Source organism: Stylophora pistillata, chromosome 5, assembly GCF_964205215.1.
Source record: "Stylophora pistillata chromosome 5, jaStyPist1.2, whole genome shotgun sequence".
Classification (NCBI taxonomy): Eukaryota; Metazoa; Cnidaria; class Anthozoa; order Scleractinia; family Pocilloporidae; genus Stylophora; species Stylophora pistillata.
Window position 1 is genome coordinate 184,771 of NC_142523.1, and position 19,010 is coordinate 203,780.

Sequence of the window (19,010 nt, forward strand, 5' to 3'; positions counted from 1 at the left end):
GATGATTGTTATTCGTCGCTTCAAACTGGGTCTGTGCCTATCACAGTCTACGACAATCTCACGGAGAATATAACTTATACGCACTAACTTTCTCATATCGCGCCCTGTGAGCACCCCAAACGAGCCTGTTCCGTGAAACAGTTTTAAGGAACAAAAAAACCCTGAAAACCTTGGTACTCTAGTGTGGAAGTAATCGATAAAATCTTAACAACAAGTCAAGTTATGGCTTTTTCCAAGACAAAAGTGGAGTCTTTCTTTGTTGTTATTTTGATCCAAGCTTTAGCTGTTTCGAGTGAAAATTTAACTACACCGACCATAAGCTCTGAAGGTGAGTAAAACGTTTTGTGAAGTCAATGAGTGACACGGTTCGACTTGTTCGGATCGGCGTAAGTTGTTATCGGTTTTGAAATGTTTGCGGTATTTGTTATTCACTCTGTTTTGAGTTTGCCTGGCTAAAACTTGCAAAGTTGATCTTCATTTGTATAATCAGCCAGCAAGGTCCAAGTCAGGGCAAAAGCGCCACCAAAACAGCGGTGACACAATAACTGCACTAGCAACGTATGTATATAATGACGACTTTAATTAACTTAACAAAATTTTTAACGTTTTACACCACGAAGCAAAAGTCGGATTTTTTTGAGAAATTAATATAAACCACCATGCATTTGGCTTTCATAAAACTAGTTTCTCATTTGGAATATTGACTAAAGGACTTACAAAGAACTTTATCCCGAGCTCTTGAGGTATTGATTCGAGGAACAATACTTCGCTCTTTTCCAATATTCGTACTTTCAATTCAAGCGTGACGTTGGTTATTGTAATATATTTAAACGCCGGAAAGTGAACTATTAACTATAGCTAAAACGATCAGAGGTTTGAAGAAGGTCGTCTTTCGCTGAATACCTATCAGAAATGTAGGTTCAAACTAGAAGCAATGAACAGTGCATGTCATTGCAAAAAAAAAAAGAAAAGAAAGAAAGAAAAAAAAGAAAAACCGACAGAACTTTTCTGTAATCCTAAAAGAAAGCAACATATTCATGTCGAGTACCGGCTTTACGATCGTATGAAAAAACTGTTAGCCAGTAGAAAGGATATAAAAAGACAGAAACAACCGGGCGAAAAAAGATCAATTCAAATTTTGACCGTTGAGGTCAGTGAGAAATTTTCTTTTGGTACTCGAAGCCCATTTTAAAATGAATTCAAGTAGGGAGACTAGATTACTGATTCTACAGTATGTACAATTTTGCAAAGAAAGTCTTCTATTAATCAATAAACGTTCCTCTTTATGAAAAGTTAGCTCTGAGTACTCTGTCAGATGAAAAGCAAATACAGAATTAGTTGGTAAATCTTGGTGACATGTCTGTTCAAAGTCTACTTTCCCCTTTACTGTCACAATATGAAAGAATCAGACAAGTGGCGTTGATAGAATGACGAAATCTCCTAGACGCTATATAGTCTCTTGAAATCGAATTGTCAAATATATTCCAAAAAAATATTGCAAAATTGGTGCGAAGATACTATTTTTGAAATGATTTAGAAGTTTACTTCAGTCGCTTGTTAATCCCTTAAGACAAAGGCACTACAATATTTTTTTTCTGAGGGGATTAGCTGTCATGTGATAAATTATCATTGACAATAGCTGGCGATCTAAAGGGAGCTAATCATTATTCGATGAGTCTTTTGGCCACGTGCAAGATCCATATATCAATATTCTAACATGACTCAAGATCGTCAACTTGCAATTTTCTAAATTAATAAAGGCTGATAGTTTCTAAAGAAACTGTTTGGGGCTGCGTCGGTGGGTGTAACGAAATAATTTGAATATATCAACAAAGTTGAAATGGTAAATTGGCCACAGTTACGGTTAGGAATAGCTGACGTTTCGAGCGTTAGCCCTTCGTGGGAGCTCCGACGAAGGGCTAACGCTCGAAACGTCAGCTTTTATAATCGTAACGCGGGCCAATTTACCATTTCAACTTTGTTGATATATTCAAATTATTTTCTAAATTAGTTGAGTTCTCCATGGTTATAACTTGAGCACATCATTTCTTAAGTCTGGCGAAACAACAAAAGATGACTAATGACCTCATTTATACGCACAATATTTTGTCTCTTCTGAAGAGAGAAGGCGCCCGTTTGCGTCAATGAAATATATCAGACAGTTTATAAATCAATAATGCTACAAATTTGTTAATATTTATCCTAAGAGTACAAGAGTCAAATCCTGTACATGTGAATACGCATCCTAGAAACTTCCCCAGATGTCATTTTACTTTTTACGTTTAACCAGAGTAAACATAAAGAATTAAGCACTCCAGATTCATCGCCAAGAGCAATACGACTGGTCAGAGTACAGAAAGTAGGTTAAAGTCATTTCCAGAATTTCAAAGTGAGACATCTCTCGAACACGTGAAAGTTAGTTGGCTTCAGCAATGCGAGAAGGACTTTGTAAGGTGGTTTGGATCAGGAGGGCTGCTGTACTTTACATTTTTGCTGCCTGTCACTTTTTATGTGTTGAACTGGCAACGGCTCAACCTCCCTTAAGCATTATGCCGTCAGCTTCACCTGTAAAGTTTGGGATAAGTAGAGACACTCAAGCTGATGGAATAAAGGCTGGCGAGTTCTCAGAGGTAACCATCGGTATGTATGAAAGACTGAAATCCATTCCAGGTCCCCAAGCTTCAACGACAGCAACAACAATGACCATGTCCACAATTCCAGCAAAAGTCGACGCCAGCCCTAGACCCGCTCCCAAAGAGAGCTCTTCGACAATGTCTGTCGAACCAAGTAAAAATGGCTTAATGGTAACATTACCTATCGTGACGTCATATTTGGTCAACGTGCAGATTACGTCATCAAAGTCTACAGTCGTTGATTACCTTACTCCAGAACGAGAAATAAGAGGGACACCTCATAATGAATTGACTTTAAAGACGTCATCTTCTCCCAAGCAAGTTGTGAGTTCATTCGAGGGTTTGAGAATAAAGACATCAAAAGCTGGTGAACAAAAGAGTTATTCCTCTGTTAGGTCAGGTCTGTCAAAACAAATGTGGCTTACCCAGGTCAAGGAGGCAATACCAGCTTCTCCAGTATTTGAAACTACGGTTTCCCCAAGCCTGAAGAGGCAAAGTAGCTCCCTTCCATCACCCTCATCTCAAACCAGGGACCAAAGGGCATCTTGGTCAACTTTGAAAAAAGAACCCTCCTCATTTTCAAGCAAACAAGCTTCTTCTTATCATAAGTCTTCGCTAGTAAAAATATCTCGAAACGAATCCTATCCTTCTGCATCCTCAGGCACGAGGTCTTTGCGTAATTTTGAGGTCGAGACCACTATTGTTGTTCTTGAAAAAATGAACTCTTCTTCACCCTCTTCCTCTCCAATCAAAATACCTATGTCTTCACGAGTCAGGGAGGAATTCACCTCGTCGAAAGTCTTAGATTTGAAGGCATCCTCCGCCCTCAAGGAACAAGCTCCTTCCACGACAAAGATATCATTATCTTCGTCTCCAACCAGACTAAACTCGTTCTTTCCAGCGGCTACCAGCCTAATATCGCCTTTTGCTACAGAAAGAACGATTTCTCTCACCACTGTGACAATGACTCAAACCTTAAGTAGAGGCGAATCACTGAGCCAGACCGGTGAGTCAATATATTCTCAAACAGAGGAAGGAATGAAGTCATCCCAAGCAGTGAAAACGGTTACGTCATCATACGTAAAAGGACGCATGACCACAAACACGACAAAAGCTGCCACGCAAGTTATCGTAGAACCGTCACCGTGGGAACTGAGCCATAAGACATCGTCTCAGTCCTCCAGGCAAACTACATCATCCTCATTACCACAGTTAAAAGACGACATGATAGCATCACTCAAACTTAAAGATTCTACCATGAACGCCCTGGTCATTTCTTCTTCACCAAAGGAGACCCTACTTACTTCCCATATGGATTGTAAGCTACTGACCTTCATGTTTACCTATCTATGCAAATCGATTAAAGTAATTTTTAATGGTTAATGTGATGGTACTCCCTAAACTGACGTAGAAATTCACATCAATTCCCGTTCCCTAACATTTAAGGGTGTATGGAAACTCCTTACCTTTAAACAGAGAATATCGCAAATGAGAAATCTTTTGAAAACTTACTTTTCTTTCTGATTGTAGATTTGATTAGTACCTCTCTTCCTTTGACCGTCGAAGCTCTGATGCCATCTACACCAGCATCAACCGAGGAGGCGAGGGCTAACACGCAGTCCTCGACTGAGAAAAATCCGATGTCTTCGGAAGCGAATGTCCCAGTCACAAAACCAGTCAAACAATCAACATCGCACACAACACAAATGGAAACCAAACCAGTAACAGGACACCCACCCACCCACCACAGTGCATCCACTCACCGCAGCGAACCCACCCACCACAGCAAGCCCACCCACCACGGAGAATCAAATGACACGCATATAAACAATAGTAATCCCGGCGGCAAGCATGGTAAAATGGGTCATCCTCACGAGCCTTCTGATGCAGACGCTTTGACTGAGGGGAAAAAAATTAACGAAGGCTGGCAGATTTCCATTTACATTGTGGTTTCTCTTATAACTGGGATTGTTGCATTTGTAGTAGTTATGGTGGTTAAAAGCAACCGCGAGATGAGGTTGGTTTTTTATGTTTGAAATTTTATGTTAACAGGAGAGTCTCAAATGGGGTTAATAGTCAGCCGCAAAACAGCCATAAAATGTGGCCGTTTTGCGTGAAGAAAGAAGAAATTTTCCTGTCTACAAAGTGTCGTTTTTTGTCATTTTAGGTTAACGGTAATCGTAAAATTGCCAAACTTTTTACCGTTAGCCGCAAAAGCCAACACCCCATTCAGACCCTCTTATAGGGTGATTCGACCTCCACACACCCGACCCCCCTGCTCTTCTTGTCCTCGTCGTTCCAATCCTTCGACATCCCTTGATATACATATATATAGAAATATACTATTTTAAAATCACTAATTTTGCTCCACACAAAAACAGTGGAATGTAGTGTTAAACCTAAGCAGTGCAATTTGTCGTTTTTCTTTTTGCAGACACTTCAGATTACGGGAAAGTCAGCGTAAACGCAAACGTGAGAGTAAGTTGATATCCCCAGCAACTTTGTATGTTTAAAATAAAATGTAATAACGTTAATTACTTCAGTGAAAAGCTTAAAAAGCTCGACCCACTTTATGCGATCACCGGCGATTAAATTTGAGGAATGACTCCGCCTCGAGTGGTCTGGGTTCGATTCCTGGTCGGGAGTCATTTGTAATCCTGGGAAAGATTCTCACTTTTCAAAGTGCCTCTCTCTCCATCTAAAAGCTCTCATGCATACGAGTAACGTGTAAAAGAAACCGAAATGAAAATCATCATTTATAGAGGAAAGGCTAGCCGCAGTTTCCTGCCATCCCCCTTTATGTGAAAAAAATATATATACCGCTGCTTCCTTCATGCCACTCGAACTGGGATAAGCTCAGGATATCGGAAAGTCACCACCTACGCTCGCAAGCAGTCTTCTTTCAGAACTTTAAGCGATAAAATCCAGTGAAACTAAAATCGTTCGTAGCAAGGTCGAAGCGCCATTATCGCCTTTCCTTTCTAATCTACTTTTCGTTGAAATATATTTAAGGTCATATTAAATTTTTGGATTTTCTTTCAGTTGCAAGAGAATTAAGAGCCGCCGCACGGAAATCAATCAAAACAGAAGAACCAAAGCCTCACAAAGAAAAGAAGAACGAAGACAACAGATTGAGCTTCCTCAAACATGACCCTGAAGAGTCCATCCCACTCCTTGAATTGCATATTACAGATGGTGAGGCTCCTGTGCTTAGCGGTCACCTGGAGAAACAGGGACCACAGGACACCAGACCCACTGAACGATCCCCCTCTGATAAAGATACAAAACCATTGATGGAGGAGAACGCAAACATACCGCCTGAAACTCCCACCATTCAAATTGTTTGAGGGGAGGAGGACAGTAACTTTTTTGGATTTTTTGTTTTCATAAATATAAAGAAATTTGGAATAAGTAGTTCTAAGGTTTAAAAGTTGATGGAAATAATCAGTAAGGGTGTCTACAAAAACAATTAGCTATTAAAACTTGAGGCCGTTTTTTTTTAATTTTTTTTTTCCATATTTCTTATGACAACTTTGAATACTTGATGATTAATTGTGTTTGATTTTTTTTTTCAAGGTCTTTTAATAATACAACAGTTTGCAGATATTGGTGAAATACTCTTCCCCACTGTCTAAATTAAGATTTTAAGGCCAAACTTTTATTCTATTTGTGTGTATTTTATTTCTCAATATTCTATCAAAATTGGAAACAAAATTTGAAATTTTATAACTTCCTCAGTGGGCTGTAAACTCACCCCGATGGTTTTTTTGTTTGGTTTGCTTTGAAAATATATACAATTCTTTATTCCATTTTGCACTTGTGACTGGAAAAGTTGGAGCCAATGTTGTAAAACAATTATTATTAGTAAGAAGTAGACATTTTTAGTGATGGACCTGTGCTTCCAGTAAACACTTCTTTGAAGTGGCCCAAAAATTAAATCTAAAACTTTCTTCCTCACTATTTATCCGCTGAAAATGCATATTTACATTAGTACACTGTTTTCCGAAGTTTAGAAATATCAGTGATTTCAAGAGAAATGTTTAGTCTTGTATTACCAGTTTAAATCAAACTGTTGAATTGATTGTTAAAGAGTAAGACTAACATAAAGTTTCCAACGATTGTAGTTTTTTTTTCCCGTAAAAGATACTCCTCGTGTCTGTTGCAAATAAAAATGTGACTCTTTGAACATAAAAGGAAAAGCCTTAAGCTCAAACATTTCTTAACTCAGTACATGAAAGAGTATATGAAGTTTACAGGAATGTATCTAGAGGACGGCCCAGGGGTGCCTGTGCCCCCCCCCCAGCCTCCCCTGCCCCACTGGGTAATGACTCTTTTAATTCATTGTTATGCAAACCTAACAATTCTGATGGCAAAAATGTGCTTACTGCCCTGGTCTAGATCAAGCACATACGCAAAGTTACCTTGAAACTGAAGGTCGAAGATTACTAGTCCCTTTAACCAGTGCCAGAATAAGAAAAAGACGCTCTAAAGGTACTCAGTCGCCGTCGCAGACGTTTCTTTGGTCTCGTGACACTTCACGCTTTCATGGCGTGCAGATGGCCGATTAAGTCACGCAAGAGTAAAACTGTCATGGCAATCAATTCTACCAACAGATTATATCCCTTTGAGTCAGTGCTCATGCTCTGATGATAGTTTTCCTTTCCTTTCCAGTTAGTAAACTCCCGGTTCTGGAAAACGTTCCACGTAATGTTGGGGATTTCTTTTTGATTGTGGAAATCATTCGACCTCATCGCCAACTAACAATTCATCATTTAAAACGACTTTATAAGATTTGCGATTCCATGGCTGGCTTTGGATGAAGCGAATATTCTATTTTCCTCATTCATTCGTATGAGGATTGTTTTATTCACCATTAAATCACCTTCCCAACAATAGTTTTCCGTCCAGCTTTACTTTGATGAGGAGGTTCCACTTCGGCTAAAAGTAACTTGAAAGCCTTTGATGAAACCCGCCTTGTTCAATCTCTCAGTTTCTGCCCCGCCGCTATTTTCTAAACAAACTTCTGTAAAAGGTAAGAATTTATTCTAAAAACACATAATTTGCTATTCAATTAACCTTAAATGGTCCTGACAACCGTAAGAGGTTAGGGACCCCACTGGAGTAGGAGGAGAACGGCCCGCTATACAGACTAGTATAGACCAGACGGGTAGCTGCCGTTAGACAGCTGTTGTAGTCTTCAATCTTACATAGGGGACATATAGAATGTACTCTTTTATCATGAACTGAAGCTTTTTTCGACTTAAAGTCTTAAAAGGGGTGTGAATATTAGCGATATATAGACTTATTCTATGCGACGTGGCTCATGCGATATACTACATCAAAATAAAGCGAAGAATTATCCTGTTAATTTCTCATGACTACAATCAATGACAATATTTTGTTTTGTAAAAGGAAACGGGATAAACAGAATTCGTTCTTATCGAGGTCAGGTTCCAAAGCATTTTTCACCCTTGTTAGGAAATCATCGCGAGCGTGAGGAGGCAAGACCCCTATGGGGGCGTTTCACACTGAAAGTTAAAAGGTTATGGCTGTTTTCATCACAAAATTGAGCTCTTAACAATACAAGATCACTTGAGTAAAGATGCAAAAATTTGGAAAGTGCGTTGTGAACACGAACATAACGATGTTAGCTTTGGTAATCTTGGTTTTATCAGAAAATGTGGGTTCCTTGACTGTTAACGTGACAAGGCTGGAGAAGAACGACAAATTTTCTAATCCAAATCGCACAGCTGTGTCAAACTGTATTGCGGGTGGCCAATCTTTTTATGTCGACTCCTGTAGGAGTTTTCGTTCAATTGACACGAAAGGGATTTGTTCAGATTCAAAATCTTGCTGTCACTGGTGTCAGTGTAAGGATGATCACCCAGTATATATGTTTCACTTGGGAAGATGTATGAATCTGCAGGGGCTGATCGCCGATATTTTTGGTCAAGGATCAAGTGGTAGGTCATATTGCATTCTTATATTTTTTGTTAATATACACATTATAGACTTTTCTTCCTGTCTAGCCTTGAATTGGCTGGTTACTGTATCCTTAACACAACCGAGAAAAATATTAAGGCTTCAGAATAGTTTTTCCAGAACTTCAATTGGTGATAATGAAGGAGTGATAAGATAGGAGGCGTTCGTGCTGCCTTTAGTCGATGATAGAATGATATGTGACATCATGCATGACAAGTACTGCGGGATTAGAGAGACTATAAAACAGTTGTAGCTGGTGAATTTGTGTAATTAATCGAGCTTCCTGTGGAATGCCCGAGTTAAAAAGTGGGCTTCGTTATTTTCCTTGAGACGCAAAACGCAGTCTAGCAAGTAAAGCGCATGCGCTGCGTATGCTTTTTCAGTTGCGCGGTAAGAAAACAACTATAAGGCATTCAATCATGAAGTATATACCCAGCAAAGTTTCAAAGCACATAGTTACCATGGCGGCCAGAAAGATACCCCGTGATTCAAGGGTAAATATGTCTTCTCATACACTCAAACTACATACAAAAGCACACACTGTTCGTGGTAGACCCACACTAAAATATGTCGAGCGTTTTCGGATAACAAGCAGAAATTCAATTACACAATACTCTTCGGCAGATTTCATGCCTTTGTAAACATTCCTAAGCAAAGAAGCCCGAGTTTACGCACTTATGCGTCTAGTTTATCACTAATAAAAAAATATTTAAGCTACAACGTTGAAGATGCTAGAAAAACAATTGTCTCAAATGTCACCTGCGCGTTCACCGAAGAATGAAGCACTTCGAAAGTTTGGAGAGCCCTCAAGAGGTTAGAATTCCTCTAGATTACACCTCGACTGACAGTGACATCTTTCATGTTCTCAAAACTTTTCGTGTGCTTTATATATCAATGAGCGGACGTTTACACATAACTGAACTGATAGCTGCTATAAGCTTTAAGTCTCACCCAACAATGGTTGAAGCGCGCAAGAAGTTTGGAGATCGCGAAAGGTGCATACGCACCCGTCATCAGCGTGCATATTAGGAATATGAGACACGCTGGCGCAAATGAAAATGATTGTATTAACTTGCAAGCCATCTTATTACATATCAACTTTGTCATTGATAAAACCCTAAATAATCCTTGTATCCTACATATAGCAGAAGGTATTTTGTTATTACTTCATTTTAAGAATCGAAGGTCACCGAGGAATCTTAACTCAGAAAATATCCAAGCAAACTATTACCAAAAACTCTTATGTTAGACAAATGTGTTACCTCCCATCCATCACACAACTGATGAAGACCGATGAGCATTCGCTAACGTGAAGGTTGCCATTTCGATTTAATTTCATATTCTCCCAACTAAATTCAGGAAGTAATGTATGTATATCGCAAGTAAAGAGAGAATGACTCATCAGATATAGAAAGTTAAAGGATCGAGCGGAATGCCTTATCTTAGCTGTATTCCGTTAGGATGTGGTGCACGCCTCGAAGTAAAAGCTAGTGGCAATGATGATGACGATGATGACGACGACGACGATGATGAAAGTAGACATGGTAAAGATGTTTGCAAGGCCAGCCCCTGGCTTCCGCCTCTTATCAACTTCCAAACTAAATCAGACATCAAGATAAAATTTTGCCAACCCACATCTAAAGATACCGAGTCGTGTGATGTGGAAGCAGCTCGTTATGTGGGGGGTGGCCAATGGACGAACTTTACTGACTTCCAGCGAAGGTTTTGGACCACGAAAAATAAGAAAGATATCTACTTACAGGTAAATTAAGCTAGTCGAACCATCTGGGATATCTTTTTGAGCAGGTCAAATCATCAATGGGTTAACGTTCTTTGAGATAAATTATACTTGAACATATATTGATATTGGTCACCCGGGCAATAAAAAAAATTACTAAAAAGTCAGTTGATTCCTAAATGTTCACATCATGCCAATCGATCATCAAGTACAAAACATAGGAATCCCATCTTACTCGTGAGCATTGATGCTCTGTGCCAGTTGAATTTCAAGCTGGTTGCATTTAAAACTCGCAACCTCCTTCTCTCAGCAAAGTTATCTTTTCCAAAACAGCGGATCAGTGTCGGCGGGGGATCTTAGCAACGAAATATCAGTAAAGAATATAATTTTAGTTTTCCGTTTCACTGTATTTATTCAGTATCTATGCCTTTTACAGTGGAACAATTCAGCGGTAACGAATTTAACGGGGAACCTTGTTGTCATTAACGTAAAGTGTAAACAGAAATGTAAAGGAGGCCAAAGAAAAGATTTCACTTCCTGCTTCATGTTCAAGACTGCTGGAAGTTTCACAGGTCAGTAAAAGACAGTGGTACAGTAATAAAAAGGCAGCGTGTGCGTGCGTGCGTGTGTGTGTGTGTTAGCCTGCAGTGCCGGCGTATTTTGGGCGCATGAGTCCACATTTTCGTATTAGGCCGCCATCTTAGATTTGGTAACTGGGGAGGATTGGGGCGAGGAAATATTTGCCGAGGGAGTAGGTGTCAAGTGGAAAAATGAGCAACGGGGGAGAGCGAGGGGAACGAAAAAATACGCCTGCCCGCAATGGGAAATCACAGGGACTCACAGGCTTTGCGGGCAGGCGTATTTTTCCTTCCCCTCCCTCTTCCCCATTGCCCATTTTTCCACTTAACACCTACTCCCTCGGCAAATATTTCCTCGCCCAAATCCTCCCCAGTTACCAAATCTAAGATGGCGGCCTACTGCGAAAATGTGCACTCGTACGCCCAAAATACGCCGGCACTGCAGGCTATATGTGTGTGTGTGTGTGTACGTGTGTGTGTGTGTGTGTGTGTGTGTATGTATGTATGTATATGTGTGTATGTGTGTGTGTATGTATGTGTGTGTGTGTGTGTGTGTATGTGTGTGTGTGTGTGTGTGTGCGTGTATGTGTGTGTGTGTGTGTGTGTGTGTGTGTGTATGGGGGGAGGGGGGGTTGGAAGGGCGGGTGGTGGATCGATCTAACAGAAAGTATCCCTCATGGAGCGCATTTGGATTGTGTGAAACCAAAACCAACGTATACGTAATTTAAAGGAAAAAAAGTGAGGAGACTATCACGAGGAACAAATGAGTTCACTAAGAAAATGCTATGACCAGAGATTCATTTTAAAGTCCTCACTGTGCTTATTTACCCGCTCGCTCATCTTTAGCCACAAAAAAATCAGCGATTACAACCTCAGCCATAAAACCATCCACAACAAAACCACCGTCGACGAAAATAGTAACAACAAGAAACACCACAACAAAATCGACAACAGAAACTGCCACATCAAAAGAAACACTACCACCAACAACTAAAGCAGAGGTAACGACAGGAAAAGGACAAGTAACAGAACCAGCCATACAGATCCAATCCACAAAAAAACACGGCACAGGAACCACCCTCATCAGCCAGACCGAATTATCAACAAAATCATCCGAGACTCCGCCGACTTCCTCCAGTGACATCAACACTATACCTAAGGAGACACCAAATGTTATCTTCATGACAACGGCAGAAAGGAGCAGTCCTGGTAAAGACAAGATAACAGACAAGTCACATGACGTAAACAACAGCAGAAGAAGAACAGTTATGATTGTGTCTGTGGTATCTTCACTTGTCGTAGTTGCCGCCATGCTTTTCCTAACAGCTTGGCTCTGGAGAAAACGGCAAAGAACGTGAGTTAATTTCATTATGTTATATTTTTTAGTTATTTTTCCTGTACTTCTTATTTTCCTGATGTTAATCATTGCAGTGACTTCTGTATTACCAGCATCCGCGTAAAATAAATCTAAAAGTTGAAGAAATTGGCACGAGCACCTGGAGAATATATGTTTCTTTTTTCTTGACAGAAAAAAACATTCAAGAAGCGATCACCAAAGCACTAATCAGTGTAAGTGAATAAGTGTAAGTGAATCGAAAAAGAAAAATATACGCCAAAGGCGAGGCACCAAGAGACTGTAATGCAATTGCAAAGGCCTTCATTGTCATGTTTTGGTACGTTGCATGTATCGCATCAGATCACATCAGTAATTTGTTTGGGACTAGGACTTTCTCTTCTTCTTCTGCACGTGAAATAAGGATGAATACCTTTCTTCAGTTTCTAAAAACCTTTCCTGGATGTAATTTCCAAAAAGAATGTCTTCACTGCATGGACCTTGTCTTCTTTAGTTTTGTTATATAGTTTCCATAGTATTCTATTAAATTTATAAATTTTTGTATCTGCCAAATTAGAGTTAATGGTTACTACATTTCATCTCTCTTAGTTTACGAGTCCCTTACATTTGTTCATATCATTGACACCATTATAGTCCATAAACCAGAAGATCAAGTGCACGACGTCGACACACAAGAGAATGCCTATCAACTCCTGGTGTATGACGGGAAATCAAAAGAGCAAGCTGAAAGGGAACAACCGACCTACGAAGGCCTTGTCAAGGGTTCAACCGCAACAGACTGGGGAGGGGGAGAAATTTATACCAATCCTACAATGTATCAGCAACTTGACAAGACTACTATCACTGATGAAAATGATTATCTAGCAGCTTATCATCCTCTTATGACACAACTCCCGTCCAAGGTATGTATTTTTGTCCTATAACCTTCCCTTCCCCCAACTACCCCCCCCCTCTGCGCTTTATATCTCTTAATTTTTATCCCTTTAGAGACTCTTACAATGCTAGTTCCAAAGTACTAATGTCCCTTGCTTGTATTCATACTGTTCTTTTATATTTTCAATAGCACACGTGAGAGAATCTGCTGATATTGCAAATTCTTTAGCCGACTTGTTGAAAGATAACAGACTGATTTACTGGCATTCAATCGACATTATTTTTCTTAATCCCAGCTGGAAAATACCAGGTCGTTCTTTATTGCCTGAGGTGAGGAGGGTCAGAGGATTTTGGTGCGTCCTGATAAAATTCACGTGAACTTCCATCAAGTATTATTGGCAGTTAATCGGCCAGCAATTTTTATAGTCCCCCCCTTAAACGCTTTCAGTGTTCCCCCCAAAATCCTCCTCCTCCCCCCCACCAGTGGGTAAATTATTCTTTGTCCCTAAGCATGTTTAACAATGACCCTAAGCAAAATACTGTATTGTTAGAAATGGTTTTTGATTAAGCAAAAATAATGACTTCTCGTAGCTATTGTTGCAAACCCATCCGGTCAATGAAAATTGTTCTAGCGCATTTTAACAATATGAGGACGTAGTCATCATGCGACAATAAAAATGTACCTGCCGAACCAAATCGCGTTTGTTTTTGCTTATGTAAAAGTGAGCCACCTCCTTACTGTAATCGAATTATGCATAATGATGCCACTAAAACTCACATACATTTTCTGATTGCTACTTTTTTACAGTCTGAGCAAATACCCGAATATGACCAAGGGTACTTAGTACTGGTTGGGGAGTACGGAAAAAAAGAAGAGACCGCTGATCAAGAGGATCCATATTACTACAAAGTCGAGAATAGCATACCTCAGTGATGTATCGTATGTTTTGTGACGTTAAACTGAAATGTTGTAATCTCCGGTCAAATGATGGGACATGGGCCCCTTTTATCGTGAAACCTATTGTCATACCGTTTCCTGTGTGTGTCACCTGTAAGTGCTTGTAAGTTTCTTTAGTTGTATTATGTACTTGTGGTTGACGTCACATCGTTGCGTAATGCTTCGTAAAATATGTCGAGTGATTTCGCAGGTTTTGTGTAAAAATTTACTCCTGTGGATCAATGTTTATGTCCCCTTTTTGAGACAACATCGTCTCGTTCTTTTTTATACGTCGTTTTCTAATATGAGTTTAATTTTATCTGTAAGTTTTCGTTCTCTGGTATGCATTTTTCTACTCATGTTTAGTACCGTAGGCGTGTGGATGTTTACACTCCTTTCTTTAGTACTGTAGGCGTGTGGACGTTTACACTCCTTTCTTTGGTACCGTATGCGTGTGGACGTTTATACTCCTTTCTTTAGTACCGTAGGCGTGTGGATGTTACACTCCTTCTTCACGATTGTAATTCAAGAGATCGAGAACGATCTGTACGAGTCCACATGATATACTACGATTTGATAGGATGCGATAGCTTATCACAAAGACCTGAGATCATTCTTGTTTGAGGGTGCGGTATGGGTTGAAAGTTGAGGAAGGGGCCTGATTCAGTTAACATTTATTAATAACAAAAAAATTACGCTAAATACCAGGCAAATAAAACATCTTCAAGAATTTTCCGTGCACGTCATGTAAGACTAAACCATATTTCCTAACCGATTAAAAGTGTACTGTTGTTACCCTCTTTTTAAAACGAAACTTGATTTAAACTCCTGGATCATTCACATAGAATCGGTCCAGGACTGACAAAGCGAAAGGGTTACGGTAGTGTTAAAGGTTCATTAAGCTGAATGAGAACTTCCACTATGGCCCTGTTTCTGCGCATTTCTAATCATTGATCCCAAAATGTTGTAATTAACTTGCTTGTAGCCATCGCTTCTGGTTTTAACAGCAAAGGGATAGAGCTTTTCCACATCTTGTGCTATTACTCCACGGCCCCGGCCATTTAACCCGAACTGTTGTCTAGCATAATTGTTCCATTCCCAACTCACCCCTTGAAGGCAAACATTGTCGTATTCAGAGTGAGGCAGAGTAGTTATATTTTGTTTCAGCCGCAGATCACTCATAAGATAAGCAAAGGTTGCCCCAGCTGCTCCGACAGCAGCGCCAACAAACTGTTCCAAGCCGCCTCCACCCTCTCTTTTTCTCTCGGGAGCATTTTGTAACTCGACAATCTGCTGTGATTGTCTTTCTACATCTTCTTTAAGCTTTTTATTTTGAATTTGCAATTGCTGGCGCTTTTCTGTTTCGTGGCTGAGCACCTCATCTTTTTCCTCTATTTCTTTTTCCCATTTTTCGCGCTTGACCTCCATTTCGGTTTCTATCGCCACCCGTAGCTTCTTCTGTTTCTCCACTTCCCGCTCTTTTTCTTCCATTTCTTCTGCATTTTTCTTTGCTGCAAGCAATTTTTCTTTCGCTAACTCGACTTCATCTTCCAAGGGGCACTTTGTCTGGAATTGTGCCAATGCATCCTGCAAATGAAGACCAATTTCTCTTGCTTCTTCAACCAGGACAGGGCCAATAATCTCGTCATACGCTTTCGCGCAAATTTGTCCCTCCAACATACGATAGGCATTGTTAAAAATCATCCAGCTCTCATTATTCATAGTGTGATAAAGTTCCTTCATGAATGCTGCCAGAAATTCCCCATCCATTACACGATCACCAGTTAAAGTTTTCTTCGGTGGAATCTGTTTGAATTGCTCAACAAGAGACAAGATTACTTTATGGAAATCACTTTTCTCTAATTGCCTCATGTTTTTTAATATTGAAGTATCATGGAGGTAAGGTATTTGATTCGCAGAAATTTTTTCTCTTGAGAAGTATTTTCTGATGGTACTTCTCTCCTCTTCATTTCCGTCATTTTTGTCGAAGCCTAGGATAAAATCCTGAATGTATTCCTCCAGTGTATACCCCGGTGGGGTTTTTAGTACCCCTCTCACTACCATACCCAGGTGTGGAAAATTTTTTAATGTTCCTTCCGGGAATATCATTTCACTGTTTCGCGAGATGAAATACAGGAAGTCCAAAACGTTATTTTTCACCAAATCATCGGCGAATATATGAACTGCTGACGAGACAAGGGCAGTAAACATGCTTAGATGGGCCGTAACGTCATCATCTCCCACATTCAGGCCTTCTACGTCCAACAAAATTACGTTTAACTTGCTGCCTTGCAGGCTCTTGGAGGGAATGATGGAAGCCCAAACCCCGTGCGTGACTGGGATAAGTGTATCTCCAGTCAAGAAGGTCTCTTGAAATACTTTCAAGCTGTTTCCGTTATTCCAAAAGTGTCGAACAAGGTTCCACGTTGATGACTTTCCGATTCGTGCGTCTCCGATAGCGCTCAGTACGACAATGGGCCCTTGAAGCTTGGAAATGTCGACCAAACAACGCGAATTTAGGACAAATTGCTTCGTTTCAGAGTTGTACTTCAAGAGTTGTTGAGCCTTGTGAAGTTTGGAAATATCTCCCAAAGAACTTGGCAGGGTACAAACCACCAGAAAAGCAAACATACTGGTTCGCAGCAAAGCCATCTTGTCAATACTGGGTTGCTGAAATAAATGACGCGGGTAAAAATGGAACTTAAACTTTGAGGTCGATGGGTCTCAGTGTGGAGGGGGAAACCCCTCAATCCACGAAAGCCTGCATGTGACACGTGACAATATCATGATTAACATAAGAATACCTTTCATTTTGATGTCTAGTGGTAGCTGCTGACCTTACCAAGTTTTCCTTTTGTAAAACGTCTTTGAAAAAATTGAAGCACCGACAGAAAATGTATATGATTTGTTTAGTAGGTCGGTTTCGTTTGGCATCGCTCCGCGACAAACCTAAAACAGAGGTGAAGCAATTTTGTTCTAAGTGCAGTATCATTTTGGAACATATGTCAGGAATGAGTGTTTTAAGTAAGAAACCTGGTCGAAAAACTTTAAAATAGGGAGAGATAAGCTGTAAAATTGAAAGAACTGAAAATAAATTTGATAGCTGGAAAGGGAAAACCCCTCTTTCCGTGAAATTGAGAGGGAAAACCCCGCTTTAGAGAAATGAAGTGGGACGAGACAAAGAAAAAGAAAAGGTAAGGTAATTTTGTTTTAAGTGCGTTTTTATTTGGGAACTAGTGTCTGAGGTCAAACGTAAAGTAATAGAAACAAATTTACGCGAGAAACCTTGAGAGCGGAAGAGATAAAAACTGAAAATAAATATGATAGCTGGAAAGGGAAAAAACCACTCTTTCCACGAAATTAAGGAGGTCGAGACAATGGTATCAAACAACAAACATATGAAATACATGTATTCGTGCACATATCGTGTCGGATCACATATCGCACATACAGCACATATCGTGTCGGATCACATATCGGATCACATATCGCACATATCGCGTCGGATCGTGCACATATACGAGACAATGGTATCTTTATAAAAAATAGAATGATAACAATAAATTAACGACGATTATGTTGGACTGTTGAGATAAACTAGCTCGAGCAGCACGCGCAAACGGGAGGCATCACTGTCTGTCTCTCTCCCTTTTCAGCGCTAAGTACACGCTCTTAAACATTCTATATAAACCTAACCCTTAAATAACGGTTGGCATGTTTGAGGACAACTGACTTCGGTAGAGTGAACATATTTTTAGAAAACTAACCCAAACAATTTCACATGACATTCCAAAAGTAAAACAAAGTAGTTGGAAAAAAAAAAAAAAAACATCTTCGATAACTAAAACCTAAACAAAGCTTCCCATTGAGGACTCTTAAGCAAGGCCAAGGACAAACTCAAACACGTCACGCGATGACGATTATCGCGCGATGATTAAGCCCACTCAAAACTGAGGTAAAAATAAATGTGTGGTCTCGCAGCAAATGACAAACCAATGCTCACAAGACTCTCATACGGATTTCAAGATAATCTAACAGGCTTAAACAATAGTCCCAAACACCAACCAGAATATTTCTAATTTCAATAGTTCCCAAACACTTCTAAATTTAGTAAGCTTTAGTAGTTTATAACAATAGTAACATCGTGAAGGAAAGATTATCGAACATTTCACTGATTACACACAGGGAGGATTTTATTTGCAGATGGCACCGATATGATAGAACACTGAGGTCACGAATTAAGCATAACATCAATCGATTATTGTTAGAATTTCCTCATCAAGTAATAAATTTTCCCATAACGTTAATCAGCTGAGGGTAAAAGATGACTGTACTGAAGCGCTGTCGATTCGACCAGAATTTTCAAAATTCCAGTACGAAATTTACGTTTTGAACTTGTCATTGTATCCGGAAATTTTCTCTTCCATTTACGATTTAATTTTTATTCCTACAGATACTCTTTTTAAGGCAGTGGGAGATAAACTATCCGTGCATGACTTTTGAATATCCTGTTCGAAAGCTACGAAGATGTTTTTACGAGCGCTATCGTGAAAACGGCTACATTCCACACAGTTTACTTTTTGACCTCCCGCACGTGATTTAAGAGTCCTAAGACCCGTTTTATTTGACACCAAAATTTCTTCAACCTCAAAGCAAGGTATTTTGTTAAAAGCGCCGTTGATAGGAGAATAGTGATGCGAAGGACTAGGGGTTTAACAGGACTTTATGGACCTGAACTCGACGTGATAGTCTCGATCCCAACCGACATCAAATGTTGACATTCATAGCCCATAAAATCACGGATGCTAGATCGCTAGATTATGAAAGCAAAAAAACACACCTATGTTTCGTTATCTTGGGTAAGTTTCAACTGCCAAATCACTATTTTCGCATATATACTGCCGAAGGGGGCATG

At 39.8% G+C, this 19,010-nt stretch overlaps 3 protein-coding genes across 3 annotated transcripts; 2 read left to right on the forward strand and 1 right to left on the reverse strand.

Annotated features, from left to right (window-relative positions):
• The first annotated feature begins 2,141 nt into the window (after positions 1–2,141).
• Positions 2,142–6,815, forward strand: LOC111344477 (uncharacterized). The gene is made up of 4 exons (XM_022951708.2): positions 2,142–3,951; positions 4,164–4,650; positions 5,068–5,111; positions 5,676–6,815. Exons 1-4 carry the CDS (start codon positions 2,433–2,435, stop codon positions 5,978–5,980), a joined length of 2,355 nt encoding a protein of 784 aa, XP_022807443.2. The 5' UTR covers positions 2,142–2,432; the 3' UTR covers positions 5,981–6,815.
• A 1,377-nt stretch (positions 6,816–8,192) lies between these two features.
• On the forward strand, positions 8,193–14,629 carry LOC148729720 (uncharacterized). Its single transcript, XM_088759955.1, has 7 exons — positions 8,193–8,596; positions 10,076–10,377; positions 10,790–10,925; positions 11,778–12,285; positions 12,460–12,500; positions 12,919–13,187; positions 13,967–14,629. Exons 1-7 carry the CDS (start codon positions 8,236–8,238, stop codon positions 14,090–14,092), a joined length of 1,743 nt encoding a protein of 580 aa, XP_088616081.1. The 5' UTR covers positions 8,193–8,235; the 3' UTR covers positions 14,093–14,629.
• Positions 14,630–14,753: 124 nt separating this feature from the next.
• On the reverse strand, positions 14,754–18,934 carry LOC148729721 (uncharacterized). Its single transcript, XM_088759954.1, has one exon. The coding sequence runs from the start codon at positions 16,745–16,747 to the stop codon at positions 14,993–14,995; it is 1,755 nt and encodes a 584-aa protein (XP_088616080.1). The 5' UTR covers positions 16,748–18,934; the 3' UTR covers positions 14,754–14,992.
• Between the last annotated feature and the right edge of the window lie 76 nt (positions 18,935–19,010).